This window comes from Papaver somniferum, chromosome 8, assembly GCF_003573695.1.
Source record: "Papaver somniferum cultivar HN1 chromosome 8, ASM357369v1, whole genome shotgun sequence".
Taxonomy (NCBI): domain Eukaryota; kingdom Viridiplantae; phylum Streptophyta; class Magnoliopsida; order Ranunculales; family Papaveraceae; genus Papaver; species Papaver somniferum.
The window spans coordinates 136,005,208-136,018,397 of NC_039365.1; the positions used below are offsets into that span (position 1 = coordinate 136,005,208).

General features: G+C 35.1%; 1 protein-coding gene across 1 annotated transcript; it reads left to right on the forward strand.

Annotated features, from left to right (window-relative positions):
- The first annotated feature begins 995 nt into the window (after window positions 1–995).
- Window positions 996–5,378, forward strand: LOC113303150 (homeobox-leucine zipper protein ROC8-like). The gene is made up of 10 exons (XM_026552149.1): window positions 996–1,252; window positions 1,560–1,677; window positions 1,763–1,942; window positions 2,085–2,546; window positions 2,636–2,737; window positions 2,882–3,091; window positions 3,342–3,519; window positions 3,831–4,102; window positions 4,201–4,290; window positions 4,396–5,378. The coding sequence occupies exons 1-10, from the start codon at window positions 1,137–1,139 to the stop codon at window positions 4,774–4,776; spliced, it is 2,109 nt and encodes a 702-aa protein (XP_026407934.1). The 5' UTR covers window positions 996–1,136; the 3' UTR covers window positions 4,777–5,378.
- Window positions 5,379–13,190: the final 7,812 nt, after the last annotated feature.

The window sequence follows — 13,190 nt, forward strand, 5'->3', positions numbered from 1 at the left end:
GGACTGTAGTCCATGTAATTTCCTAGTTGTACGGCAACTGTCCTGAATTGTCATTGAGCACATAGCCGTACTATCTTTACAGATAATCCTTTGAGCAGGACATATGTACAAAAAGCAACAAACCAAACCTTTAATGGCAATACAACTAATATGTTTCCCTGGATTACCCCAATCATAAACTAAACGCTCAGCCTGTGGCCACGTGAAGTAAAACTTATTCTTGTCGATCCAGTGATAGGTCAGAGAAGTTAGAATACAAGAGTGGGATGGTAGTGATATACATATGGAACCTGCTCAGAATGCTTAAAAAAAAAGAAGAAAAAAAACTGCACAGAGAGTAAGTTTGACTTTTTGTAGTCGCAGAGAGAAGACATGGAAAAGTGTGTGAAAATCGGAAAGCAAATAGAAAGCGAGATCAAGAAAGAGAAGGTGGGGGTGTTTTTGTCATTTCATTCCGAATAGATAGATTAAGTAAGAAGAGAGACATGACGGGGGGGGGGGGGGGGGGGGGGGGGGGAGGGAGGAGGTCTTGGGTTTTGAGTGTGGGTTTTGGAAGGGTCTTAAAAGCTTGAAGCTGTAATATGCTATGAGTGTGCGTACCAAATATCAAAGAGAGACAGAGTGGTAAAGACTAGAGAGAGAAGAAGTAGGAGCCTCGAAAAGAGAGAAGAGAAGAGGGGGGTTTTAATGGCTCCTCCGAATTCTCAGACGGAGTGACTTTAAATCCGTCGGTTATCACCTCACATTACTGATCTTCCAAAACCCACAATAACGCCTTCAAATCCTCTCTACCAAATTTCTCTCCCTCTCTCTCCATACACCCTGATTGACGCCCATATCACAGATTTTCCGGCCGTTTCTCAAATCGTCTTATGTTGAAAAATGGATTCGAATAAAAAAGAGAGTGAATGAGAAAAACATAGAAGAGAAGAGGAACGTACTGTCTTTTTTTTTTTTTTTTTTTTTTTGTGTCCGACTCTGAGAAGTTAAGTTGAGACTTCGAGAGATTCATTAAAGTATTTTGATATCACTCACTGTGAAAGTGAAGTAGTAGTATTAGTAGAAAAACTGTCTGTTTTTAGTTAATCATCAGTTAGATTTCAAGGCAAAAAAATAAAAGAAAATAATTAGAAATAATGGATTCTGGTTGTGGGTCCGGTGATGAACAAGATATATCTGATCCTAACAATCAAAGGAACAAGAAGAAAAGATATCATCGTCATTCTCCTCATCAGATTCAAGAACTTGAATCGTAAGTTCTTTTTTTTATTCTAATCTTTCTCGATTTACTTCCTTCTGTGTCTGTTTCCCCTTTAACTGTTTCATTTTTGTTTATTGCCCAAGTCGTTGTTTGCTTTCATACTGGTTTAGTTGATTCTTCTAATTTGTTTTCTTGCAACCGAACCTTTTTTTTAATTACTTTTCAAAAGACCAAATCTCTGTTGTTTTTCTTTTTCTTCTTCCAAGGTTCTTTATTTCTGTTGATTAGAGTTACTAATGATTACTTAAACCGATTTACGTTCTAAATACTTACTTTGGTTTTTCTTTTTGGTATCTAGTATTTTCAAGGAATGTCCTCATCCAGATGAGAAACAAAGGATGCAATTAAGTAGAGATTTAGGTCTCGAACCTCGCCAGATTAAATTCTGGTTTCAGAACAGAAGGACCCAGATGAAGGTAAACCAAACTCACTCTGTTCATTCCAATTTTCTTCTTTCATTTTTTAGTTAAGAATGACTGAATCTTAACTTTCCATTATTAGGCACAACATGAACGAGCAGATAACAGTGCTCTTCGACATGAAAATGATAAGATCAGATGTGAAAATATAGCAATCAGAGAGGCACTGAAACGCGTTATCTGCCCTTCTTGTGGAAGTCCTGAAGATTCATATTTTGATGAGCAGAAACTGAGAATGGAGAATGCACATTTGAAAGAAGAGGTTTGGTTTTCATGTTAACTCATTTGTTATAAGAATTCAGTAGTGTTAAACAGAGGGATTTATTTTTCTAATAGTCCTTAAAATCTCAGTCTTTGATCTAATCTAGGATAACTAATTATGTGTTTTGGGATTATTTTTACAGCTTGATAGGGTTTCCAGCATTTGTGCAAAGTACATTGGAAGACCCATTTCTCGGCTTCCTTCAATTCAACCGATAGCTTCATCTTTGGATCTTTCTGTTGGTAGTTATGGTCATGGAATGAGTGGTGCTTCAACACTCGATCTCGACCTTCTACCTGGATGTTCTTCCTCTATTGCTCCATTACCTTTACAGGCAATAGCCATAACAGATATGGAGAAATCAATAATGACTGAAATTGCTAATGCTGCCATGGATGAACTTATTAGACTTTTACAAGCAGGTGAACCTTTATGGATTAAATCACCAATTGATGGGAAGGAAATGTTAAACGTTGAAGCCTATGAGAATTCATTCCCAAGGGCCAACAATGTAAAAAGTCCGGATGCTTGTACCGAAGCTTCAAGAGATTCGGGTGTTGTGATAATGAATGGGTTACAGTTGGTTGACATCTTTTTGGATTCGGTTAGTTCCAGTCAAGCAGCTATGTTTGTGAGCTTAATTTATTAAAGTGGAAATATTAATTATATCTTTTTTGACTAATTTGGTTGCAGATCAAATGGATCGAAATGTTTCCGACAATTGTTGCAGATGCTCGCACAATCGAGATACTCGCACCTGGAATGCCTGGTAGCCGAAGCGGATCATTGCAACTGGTAATTACTACCTTTTGCATCAAATTTTCTTCTATAACTGTATAAGAAATTTATTGAATACGGACAGTATTTTTTGCTTGTAACCGTATGTTGGATATCCATATGCACCGGAACTGAATTCTTATCTAAAAATGTTCAATACAGATGTATGAAATAGTACAGGTTCTTTCACCTCTTGTTCCAATTCGGGAGTTTTACTTTCTTCGCCATTGTCAACAAATCCAGCAAGGATTGTGGGCTATAGCAGATGTATCCTTTGATGTATCCCGAGAAAATCAATCTAATTCTGCTTTTCTCACTAGAAAGCGTCCTTCAGGGTGTTTGATTGAAGAGATGTCCAACGGTTACTGCAAGGTTTGCTATTCAATCAACCTCTTTAGTTCTGATAACCATTTTAAAAGAATTGTCTATCACCCCAAATTCGTTTATTTTGCAAGAATGATGTTTAGGTAAACTTTACCAAACAGTTGCAAACCTGATGGTGAATAGAATTTGTTCAATATTTTTCTTTTTTTGTAGAAACAAAATCCCCACACACAATGCAATATTTAAACAATGTTCTAATCTAATTAGTCGTTGGTTGTGAAAATTATCCCTGGATTAGGTTATTTGGATAGAGCACGTGGAAGTTGAAGATAAGTCTCAAAGTCATCGGCTTTACAGAGATCTTATAAACAGTGGTGCTGCGTTTGGAGCCGAACGTTGGCTTGCTGTTCTTCAGAGGATTTGTGAGAGATTTGCTAGTCTCTTGTTGTCTAATCCAAGCCAGGAACTCGTTGGAGGTACTAGTTAATTAACTGATCAAGTGCTTTTGATTAAAACAAAAAAATTATTTGAAAACCCGTTTAATGGCTCTCTACAGGGCATTCTTGCTTATTGCACCCGACGATTGAATCCATATATCATATATATGCACCTATATCACCTTGAATTTCCAAGCCATGGATAATAGTTCTCTTCCTATTATGTCCTTGTTATGTTCTAAAGTATTTTGCACTATGATATTGTGTTATTGCTTTAATTCTAAGAGGAATTGAATTAGGTTTAGTTAGTTTTCCCACTAATTCATTCTCATTTCATTTACGAGTTTCAGTTATTCCTTCACTGGATGGTAAAAGAAGCATGATGAAGCTTGCACAACGCATGATCAACAGTCTGTGTACAAGTATATGTGCGACAAACACTAATCACCGGTGGACTAGTTTGACCGGAGATAATGATACTGGAGTTAGAGTTTCATTTCATAAGGGCACAGATCCAGGCCAACCTAATGGTGTTATTTGCAGTGCAACAACCTCTATTTGGCTCCCTGTTTCTGCACAGAATGTATTCAATTTCTTTAAAGACGAGAGGACTCGACCTCAGGTATTGGATTTATATTTATCATTTCCAGCCATATATGTAAGTTATAAACATTCGAAAGTTCTTTGACCAATAAGAGTGTCTTCTTTTATGCGTATTAGTGGGATGTTCTGTCTGACGGTAATCCAGTACAAGAAGTTGCTCATATTTCAAATGGAGCACATCCTGGTAATTGCATATCGGTTCTTCGAGTAAGTATTACTTGTCCAGGTTAATCAAACACTAAGTTTGTGCTTGTTATATCATTTTATTTTTTGTTAATTTTTGAGGTTGCTAATTTTTTTATTCTTCAACAGTCTATGAATGCAAGTCAGAATAACATCTTAATACTTCAAGAGAGTTGCACTGATCCATCTGGGTCGATGGTAGTGTATTCACCCGTGGAGTTACCATCAGTGAATATAGCAATGGGTGGCGAGGATCCATCGTTTGTTCCTCTTCTGCCCTCAGGGTTTATTGTCTGCTCTGATGGCCGAACTGATCAAGGGGGTGCTTCGACAAGTTCAAACATCCAAGGATCATCAGGAACTGGTTCATTGGTAACAGTGGCGTTTCAAATACTTGTGAGTAATTTACCAACAGCGAAGCTCAATTTTGAATCCATTGCAACTGTTAGTAACCTTATCAGCACCACTGTTCATCAGATTAAAACTGCCTTGAACTGCTCAGGTTCTTGATCTTGAGTTTAAACCTCTGCAGTCTCTCTCTCTCTCTCTCTCTCTCTCTCTTTCTCTCTCTCATCATTAAGACCTTTATTACAAAGATCAGAAGTAGTAAGAAGAAAAGCTTATGATGGTGGTGGTGGAATGCATTCAATATGGAGATTGATTTAAATGTTATTTGTTGGTTGGTCGGTTGGTTTGTTTGGAGAATTGATTGCCCAGTTCATCAAAGAGCAACCGGAAGTAGTTAGTTATCATCGTAGCCTACTCCATCACGGCGCATCAGAGTTTTTCAGAACACTATTAATTCTAATATCCAGGGATTTATTTTACTAGAGCTAGCAGCAGCCAAGTTCTCGAAGAAGCGAATGTCTATATAGTGGGAGTCAAGAGTCGAACCATCATCCTTATTTATGCTATTTGGAAAAATTTCTTTTCTCTCTAAAACCAAACGGTAGGGGTACTGGTTCGGGATTTGACTTCCCTAGGAGGGATATTTTTAATGTTATTCTTCAGTTTTGTTATTTGAGATTAAACTTTTTTTAGTGATGTATACTCTGAGAAATCTGAGACTAGAAAGTTGTTTTTATTCATTATATCATTTATTTCTGTGTTCCCGGGACCTGTTTTTTGCTGGTTTGGTCGGCGACATCATTTATTTTCCCTTTGATTTCAGTAGTGTGGGATGTAGCTGAGATACCCATTTTGGCGGGCCATTGATCAGTTTTCATTTGGTTCCATTTTGTTAATTGATGAAATTACGTTAGGGTTAGGGTGGGGCTGCAAAAGCATCATAAATAAGGGTATTTTGTAGAAAAACCTATCTTTGTATTTGTAAGACTCCGCTGCTAAAATCTAAAACTCCCCTCTTAAATGTGGAGAGGGAGTATTAAATGTTGAGGGCTGCAAATTGGAACAGGGCTGCAAAGGATTCAAATGTTATAAATTTGGATAGAAATACCCATTTTATATCGAATGTCCAAATTTTCATTCCTTAATGATTAACCTTAAATCAGGTAATTATCCAAAAAACAAAACCTACAATGTATTCTTTTTTTTCTTTCTATTCATTTCTGCTTGTTCATCGATAATGATGATGAACCCCACAATAAAATAAATAATTAATCACTCATGGAGTTCAAACATCAATTAATCCTCCGGTAATAACTTCTTAGGTAAGATTTGAAAAACCCATTCATTTATCTTGTTTTTGATCCAAATAGGTTAGATTTGATGAAATTAGGATTTGATTTTAAACCTATGGCTAGAAAATCATGAACTTCTATCCGTAAATTCTAATTTAAGGGTGAGAGTCCATGGTAAGTTTTAGTTTATGGTTGGGAGTCTATGAGTTCCGGTTGTATAAGTAGTTTACGAGAAAATACATCATGGTTAAGATATTATGAGATATTATAAGATATCATGAGTTCCAAAAACACAATTTTTTTAAAAAAATATTAACTCCTAACCGTAAATTGTAATTTACTGATTGAGAGTAGCTCATGAATCCCCAATCATAAATCAGAAAATAAAATAAAGACTAATTCTTATTTTCTAGATCTAACTATTAATTAGTTTCGTTAATCTAATCTAATCCTAACACTTAATTAAGTAAATTTATTAACACTAATTAATTAATGCAATGTACCCATTACAAAACAAATTATGCACAAGTGGGTTTCACATCTACTGTTTAATGATATTATTAAATCATCTTGTAGGCCCTCAAAGTTCCCTCTGCAGCCCCAATAATACGATTCTTTCAATATTATATACAATAGCTCGAGCCGTGATGTAACAGTACAACCATGTATTCTCCCTATTTGATGCAGCCTGCAATAGAAAATTTGAAATCTTATGCGAACAATCGGTCGAAGGAGCATATGACTCTAAAGTCAGACAATTCAATAGGTATGAATGTGGTCCAATAATCACTCATTATGGAGTTGTAATCTTTCTACCATATTTTCTTCCCTATCTTAGTTACCAATATGTAGTTATTGCCGTCAAACATTCTCGATCTTGCAACTTGAACTACAAAGAAGCTGGTACAAGTTCACCTGTAAGGGGTCATCTAGATGTCCAACTTAATTTTTTTATAGTATGTTATATATGCCCTGAAAGATTTATTAGCTCCTAATCGTAAATTGTAATTTACTGATTGCGAGTAGTTCATGAGTTCCCAATCATAAATTGGAAAAGAAAAAAAAGAAAAAAAAAAGAAAGACTAATTCTTATTTTCTATATCTAACTATTAATTAGTTTCGTTAATCTAATCTAATCCTACCACTTAATTAAGTAAATTTATTAATACTAGTTAATTGATGCAATGTACCCATTACAAAACAAATTATGTGCAAGTGGGTTTCACATCTAATGTTTAGTGATATTATTTTATCATTTTGTAGGCCCTCAAAGTTCCCTCTGCAGCCCCAATAATACGATTCTTTCAATATTATCATACAATAGCTCGAGCCGTGATGTAACACTGCAACCATATACTCTCCCTATTTGATGTAGCCTGCAATAGAGAACTTCAAATCTTACGCGAACAATCGGTCGAATGAGCATATGACTCTAAATTCAGACAATTCAATAGGTATGAATGTGGGTCCAATAACCTCTCATTGTGGAGTTGTAATCTTTCTACCATATTTCCTTCTCCATTTTAGTTACAAATATGTAGTTATTGTCGCCAAACATTCTCGATCTTGCAACTTGAACCAATAAAAAGCTGGTGCAAGTTCACCTATAAGGGGTCATCTAGATGTCCAACTTAATATTTTTATAGTATGTTATATATGTCCTGAAAGATTTATTCCGACGAGTACAAGAATAGTAGCTCCATTGAATGAAAATTTTGAAGTTTCACCGGGTTTGTTATGTCTGGTCATTTTGTTACAGGAAAAAACCAGATTGGTCTCGACTATTTTTCCAATTAAGTTGAAATCAGTTTACTTGGATCTCAGATTCTCGATCAGGTCGTACAAATTCTTGTGTACTCAATCCACCAAACATAAATAATAAAAATATTTTCTATTTTTTTATAGATAAAGTAGATTTTTGTTAAGATAATTAAGTAGGTTCAAGCATAAGATGCCTGTTTAACAGAGACTCGACCCACGTTGAATAATCCATACATTTTTCCAAATGTAGTTTCTCTCGCCCGACTTTTTTTGAAATAACATCAGCTTCCTATCTCTCTTAACATGAGAGATTCTGAAAATGTCAAAAGAGGATAAAAAAGACTGATCAGATTGTTGTTCTCCCATCTGACACGATTAGTGTCAGATTTGATCGACTGCATCAGTAATAAGATGGATTCTTTGTAAATGCAGACCTTTAACCCAAATTAACGCCTCCAAAATAGTCATGCATTCACCAGCTTCAGGGTCGATTACTCCGTCTGCATAAGTTCCTTTGACCCCATTATAGGTATCTGTTGCAGATAAAAGCACCATGCCGGTTCCAACAGTTTCAGTATAGTAATCAAATGATGCATCTACATAAACTATACGCATATCATGTATATTATGTTCCATAGGGTTAAACAAGATACTGATACTAGGTGGAACATGCTCAGATAAACTAAAGTTTAGTAAGCCACGCTTAATCTTGTAGATAGTAAATAATGGGTTAGGAGTTTTGTCCTGAAAGATGCATTTGCATCTTTTCTTCCATATAGTCAAGCTCCCAACCATTAAATTGATCATCCAGGTAATATGCTCAGCAATACCGGTGATTTGAGGTATTGAGAACCAGGAGATTATCCACTCTCTGACAGAATCACAATAAACAACAACTTGGTCTATGTTTATATTTATCAGACTCCAAATAGCTCTAGCATGGTTGAATTGGTCTAGAGCTGAAATAAAGACTCTTACGAGTAACTGGAGATGCTGCAGTGAGTTCCATTTAATTTTTGAACTGGGAGAGTCTTTTCCAAGTAGGGACGATTTATTTAAGGCACGTCCCGATGGATAAATTGATTCTATGGGGGTAACCTTATTTTCCATAATGATTTCCATATCTCTCTAGGAACCAAATTGAGAGCAGCTTGATGATTCACTCTATTCTCAGCAAGCTTCTTATACGTACTCTTGACCATGAAACAACCATATTTACCCGATCTCTACCTTATGATATCTTCCTCACGCAGATTGATTTGCATTCTCTCGATCTTCTCGACCGCATCAGCTGTGAACAAATAATTAAGAAAAGTAACATTCCAAGAAGATGTATCCGGATTAATAAGCTCACTAACAAGCAGATAATTGGAATGAGTGGGACAAGAAGGGACAGGCTTGATGGCTAAGTTGATAATCCAGCTGTCTTGCCATATTATAGTTTTAGCTCCATTGTTCACTTCCACGCAGACATTTTGTTGAAGAATAGTGACACCATCTTCAATACCCTTCCATATCCAAGAAATATTGCTTTCCTGGTATTGGCATGAAGGAAATCCTCATTCCTGAAATATTTAGCTTTGCTAACTTGTACAGAAAGGAGTTCAGATTTAGTACAAATTTTTCATGCCAACTTGGTGAGTAAGGCATGGTTTAGCATCTCTATCTTTCTGAAAGCCAAACCCACAAAACACAAATTTTTCCAAGCAATGAAATTAGCTCATCTGTTAGATTTATGAACCTACCAGAACTTTTTTTTGCATGGAGTCAAACTTATTTATGAGTTTTTTAGGCATCTTAAACGTACTCATTTGGTACATAGGAACAAAACTTAGCACAACTTTAACCATAGTATACCTGCCTGCTTGACATAGAGTTATACCTTGCGAATTAGCTAATCTTATTTCAAAAAGATAGAGACCTCCTCAAAAGATGGTATCTTGGATCAACCAATTAAAAGAGGAGATCCAATATATTTTTCCTTTTTGTCCATATCTTTAACTCCAAGAATGTGACTAAGAGTAGCACAAACATCTGGTTCCATATTACTACTAAATAAGATGGAAGATTTTCCAAAGTTAATGACTTGACCAGATTCTTATAAAACCTGTAAGAGATTATTCACACTGGTTAAATTAACATACGTAAAAATAAGACAAAAATCTGCAAATAACAGATGATTTAAAGATGAACCTTTAACATCTTTAATACCCTTGATTTATATCGAATGATGATCATTAGTGAGAGTTCTAGACAGCCGTTCCATAGCAAGAATGAATAAATAAGGAGAAAGAGTATCCTCTAATACCTCTAATAGGATGAAACTCAGTCCAAGGATACCCATTGAGAAGTACAGACACAAAAGTAGTGCTTATGCATGATTGAACCAACTGAATCCATTCCTCAGAAAACCAAAGCTCTTGAGAACCTTAAGAATAAAACCACATTCTAATCTATCAAAAGCTTTTGACATATCAACTTTCAAATCCTGCCAACCACCTTCACCTTTTTTTTTAAATACAATGAACAGTTTATGAGCTATGATAGTGTTATTATTGATTAATCTTCCAGAAACATAAGCAACTTGACAAGGAGAAACAATCTTTTCCATTAGTGTCCTCATTGTATTAACCATTATTTTTGAGATGATCTTGTAAGATGCGTTACGCAGACTAATTGGCATGAATTCAACAGGGGTGGTAGGCTTTCTGGTTTTAGGAATTAAGGAGATGTAAATTCTGTTAGAGCATAAGTCGGTTGAACCCACCAAGGTTTGGTATGTCAAGTTTAGTTGTCATATTTAGTGAATCAAAACTCATGTTAAGAGTCGTCTGATTATGTACTAGAGTCAATTTCGTATAGGTTAGCTTGAAAGTATTAGGATAATGAAACATTACAAGTATTGCGAAGACTTGAAGATGTGAAGAAGCAAGGAGCTACAACGACAACAATCATCCTTCCACTTGAGGTTAGTGATATTTGACTTCAACTGTTTCATTCTATAACGTATCTTTCAAGTCGTGCATGAAAAACTGCTCGAGTCAAACCTCTTGAAGTCGATTGTGGAATTGAATCTTCTGAAACAAAGACTCAATCATCTGAAAGAGAAGAGAAGATACAAGAATCAAAACACCAAAGAATCTTCGGTAAATAATGGAAGGTATCCTAGAGATTAAGTTAGCTGCTGTAATACTTAATCTAGAAAAATAGACATCAATTTTTGATTTCTTTCAATGATTGTATTGGTTTATTATGAATAAAATTATTTGATTTATAATTTTTCTTGTGATAGTTTTCGGTTTACATAGCCTGTGCTTGAATGCTTTTATCTTATTGCTATGTATGTTTATGGGATGTTTGATTTCGGTTTTATTACCTTGATATTCGATCTCATAATGATGTGAACCCTTGTAGTTTGGGTGACTTTTTGATTTAGCAAGATTAAGTTCTAGCCCTCGTTGGTAGGCTTTATCAAAGAATCATGAGGGGTTCTGGTAGAAACAATATGTGAAAAAGTCACAATATGTTGAATCGTTTTGGTTTAGCATAAAAGCATATGTGTTTCGATGATTTTCAAATTTTTGTTGCAATTGTTAAAACCGATTTTCAACCTTTCTCTGGTAAAGGTTGGTTGTTGTTATTCTTTTGTTTTTGCATAAGGATGACAACATGATGATATTTCGATATCAATTCTTCCTGGACGAAGATGCAATCATATTGGAGAAGTGGATGCGAAATTTGAGGTAACAATCTTGTTAGTCAATTGTTTTCCTGTTTAAGAAAAACCTGAGTTTATATCATATATATTTATTGCTTTTGATTAACAAAATTTTGGTACAATTGATGTTTATTCCATGATGTGTGTGTGGATGTGTGTGATTCAATTGGTTCCAGTTAAGAAAAACTATTGTTATCTTTCTTTATTGTGTGGTATCAATTGTTTAGGATTACAAAATTTCTGTGCAATTGCGGTGTTTTAATGCTTATGTTGATTCAATTGCTTCCGGTTGAGGTGAATAATTATGCAAGTTGATTTATTTGGTTTGTATGAATTATTTATGGCTTAACGAAATAAAAGGATTACGTGATGAGTTGTTTAGTCCAATTCGATTCTGGATAAGAGAAACTAAGTTAATTCTGATCTTATTTAGACTTATCGAAGTGAGGTTTCGGTTATTCAAGTCTAATCGAATGACTTAACAAGAAATGCTAGTTAACTAACCTAGTACCTGTCTTGTTTAAAATTGAAAGGTCTAAGTTTATGGATAATTAGAACCTGATGAGAAAAATAGAGTTATCTTTATTTTGGTCTTATCGAATTAAGCAGTTATTTTTGAACAATCGGTTTAGCAAAGGGACTAAGGTGCTTAGTTGGTTTTTGGTTTGCTAAACTAAAATGGAAAAATTGTTTCCTTGGTAACATATCAAAATAAAACTACTTGTAGTTTCGGTTTTGATATTGGTTATCAGGACATGATGTGTGGAACCCTCGTGCCTAACTCTACAGGTTGCAAGTCTATTTTGAGATTTGTAAGATTCTTTTCGTGTTGTCCTTTATTTTTTCGTTTCTTTGTCATTTTGTGACAAAAAGGGGGAGAAATATATGGAGTAAACAAGTGATACTGGCATTGATTTTATATTGATTGGTATTGCTAAGGAAAAGAACATTGGTGCTTAAACGTTTTATCTAAACGAAAGAATGAAAGCACAAACTAAGGGGGAGTAACATGTCATATGAATTGGTATAGCAAAGACGTGCGGATTGAATATCTACCTACCTTCCTTAGTGGGAGTAATAGCTTTGTTATTATAATGTCAACAACGACATTTTCAAGGATTGAATGTAAGCAGTTTACTGTGTTGTTGGATTCGGGAATCAAGCGTATGTGTAATGAATTCTTGTAATTTGTTTATCCATACGATGTAAGAGTTTTGTCACTAAAATTGACAAAGGGAGAGATTGTTAGAGCATTGCTCGGTTAAACCCACCAAGCGTTGTTATGTCAAGTTTGGTTGTCATATTTTAGTGAATCAAAACTCATGTTAAGAGTCGTTTGATTATGTACTAGAGTCAACTTCGTATAGGTTAGCTTGAAAGTGTTAGGATAATGAGACATTACAAGTATTGCGAAGAGTTGAAGATGTGAAGAAGCAAGGAGATACAACGACAACAATCATCCTTCCACTTGAGGTTAGTGATATTTGACTTGAACAATTTCATTCCCTAACGTATCTTTCAAGTCGTGCTTATTGAAAACAAAACTGCGAAGCATATTTGAACTCTAGATAGACATAGTATTAAGGAATACAATAGGTTTATTACTTTTCCATTAAAATTTGTAGATAAGACATCGCCATAATCATTGAATGCTATTGTAATTATGTATGGGCATGAGGTGAGGATTTCATCCTAGGGAACAATGTTTTACATGTGTTCTAAGGAAGTAAGTTCATAAACTTGTTTGTGAATCGAAAAGGAAATTGTCAGGCGTTATTGGTTTTGTTATTCATTACATATCTTAT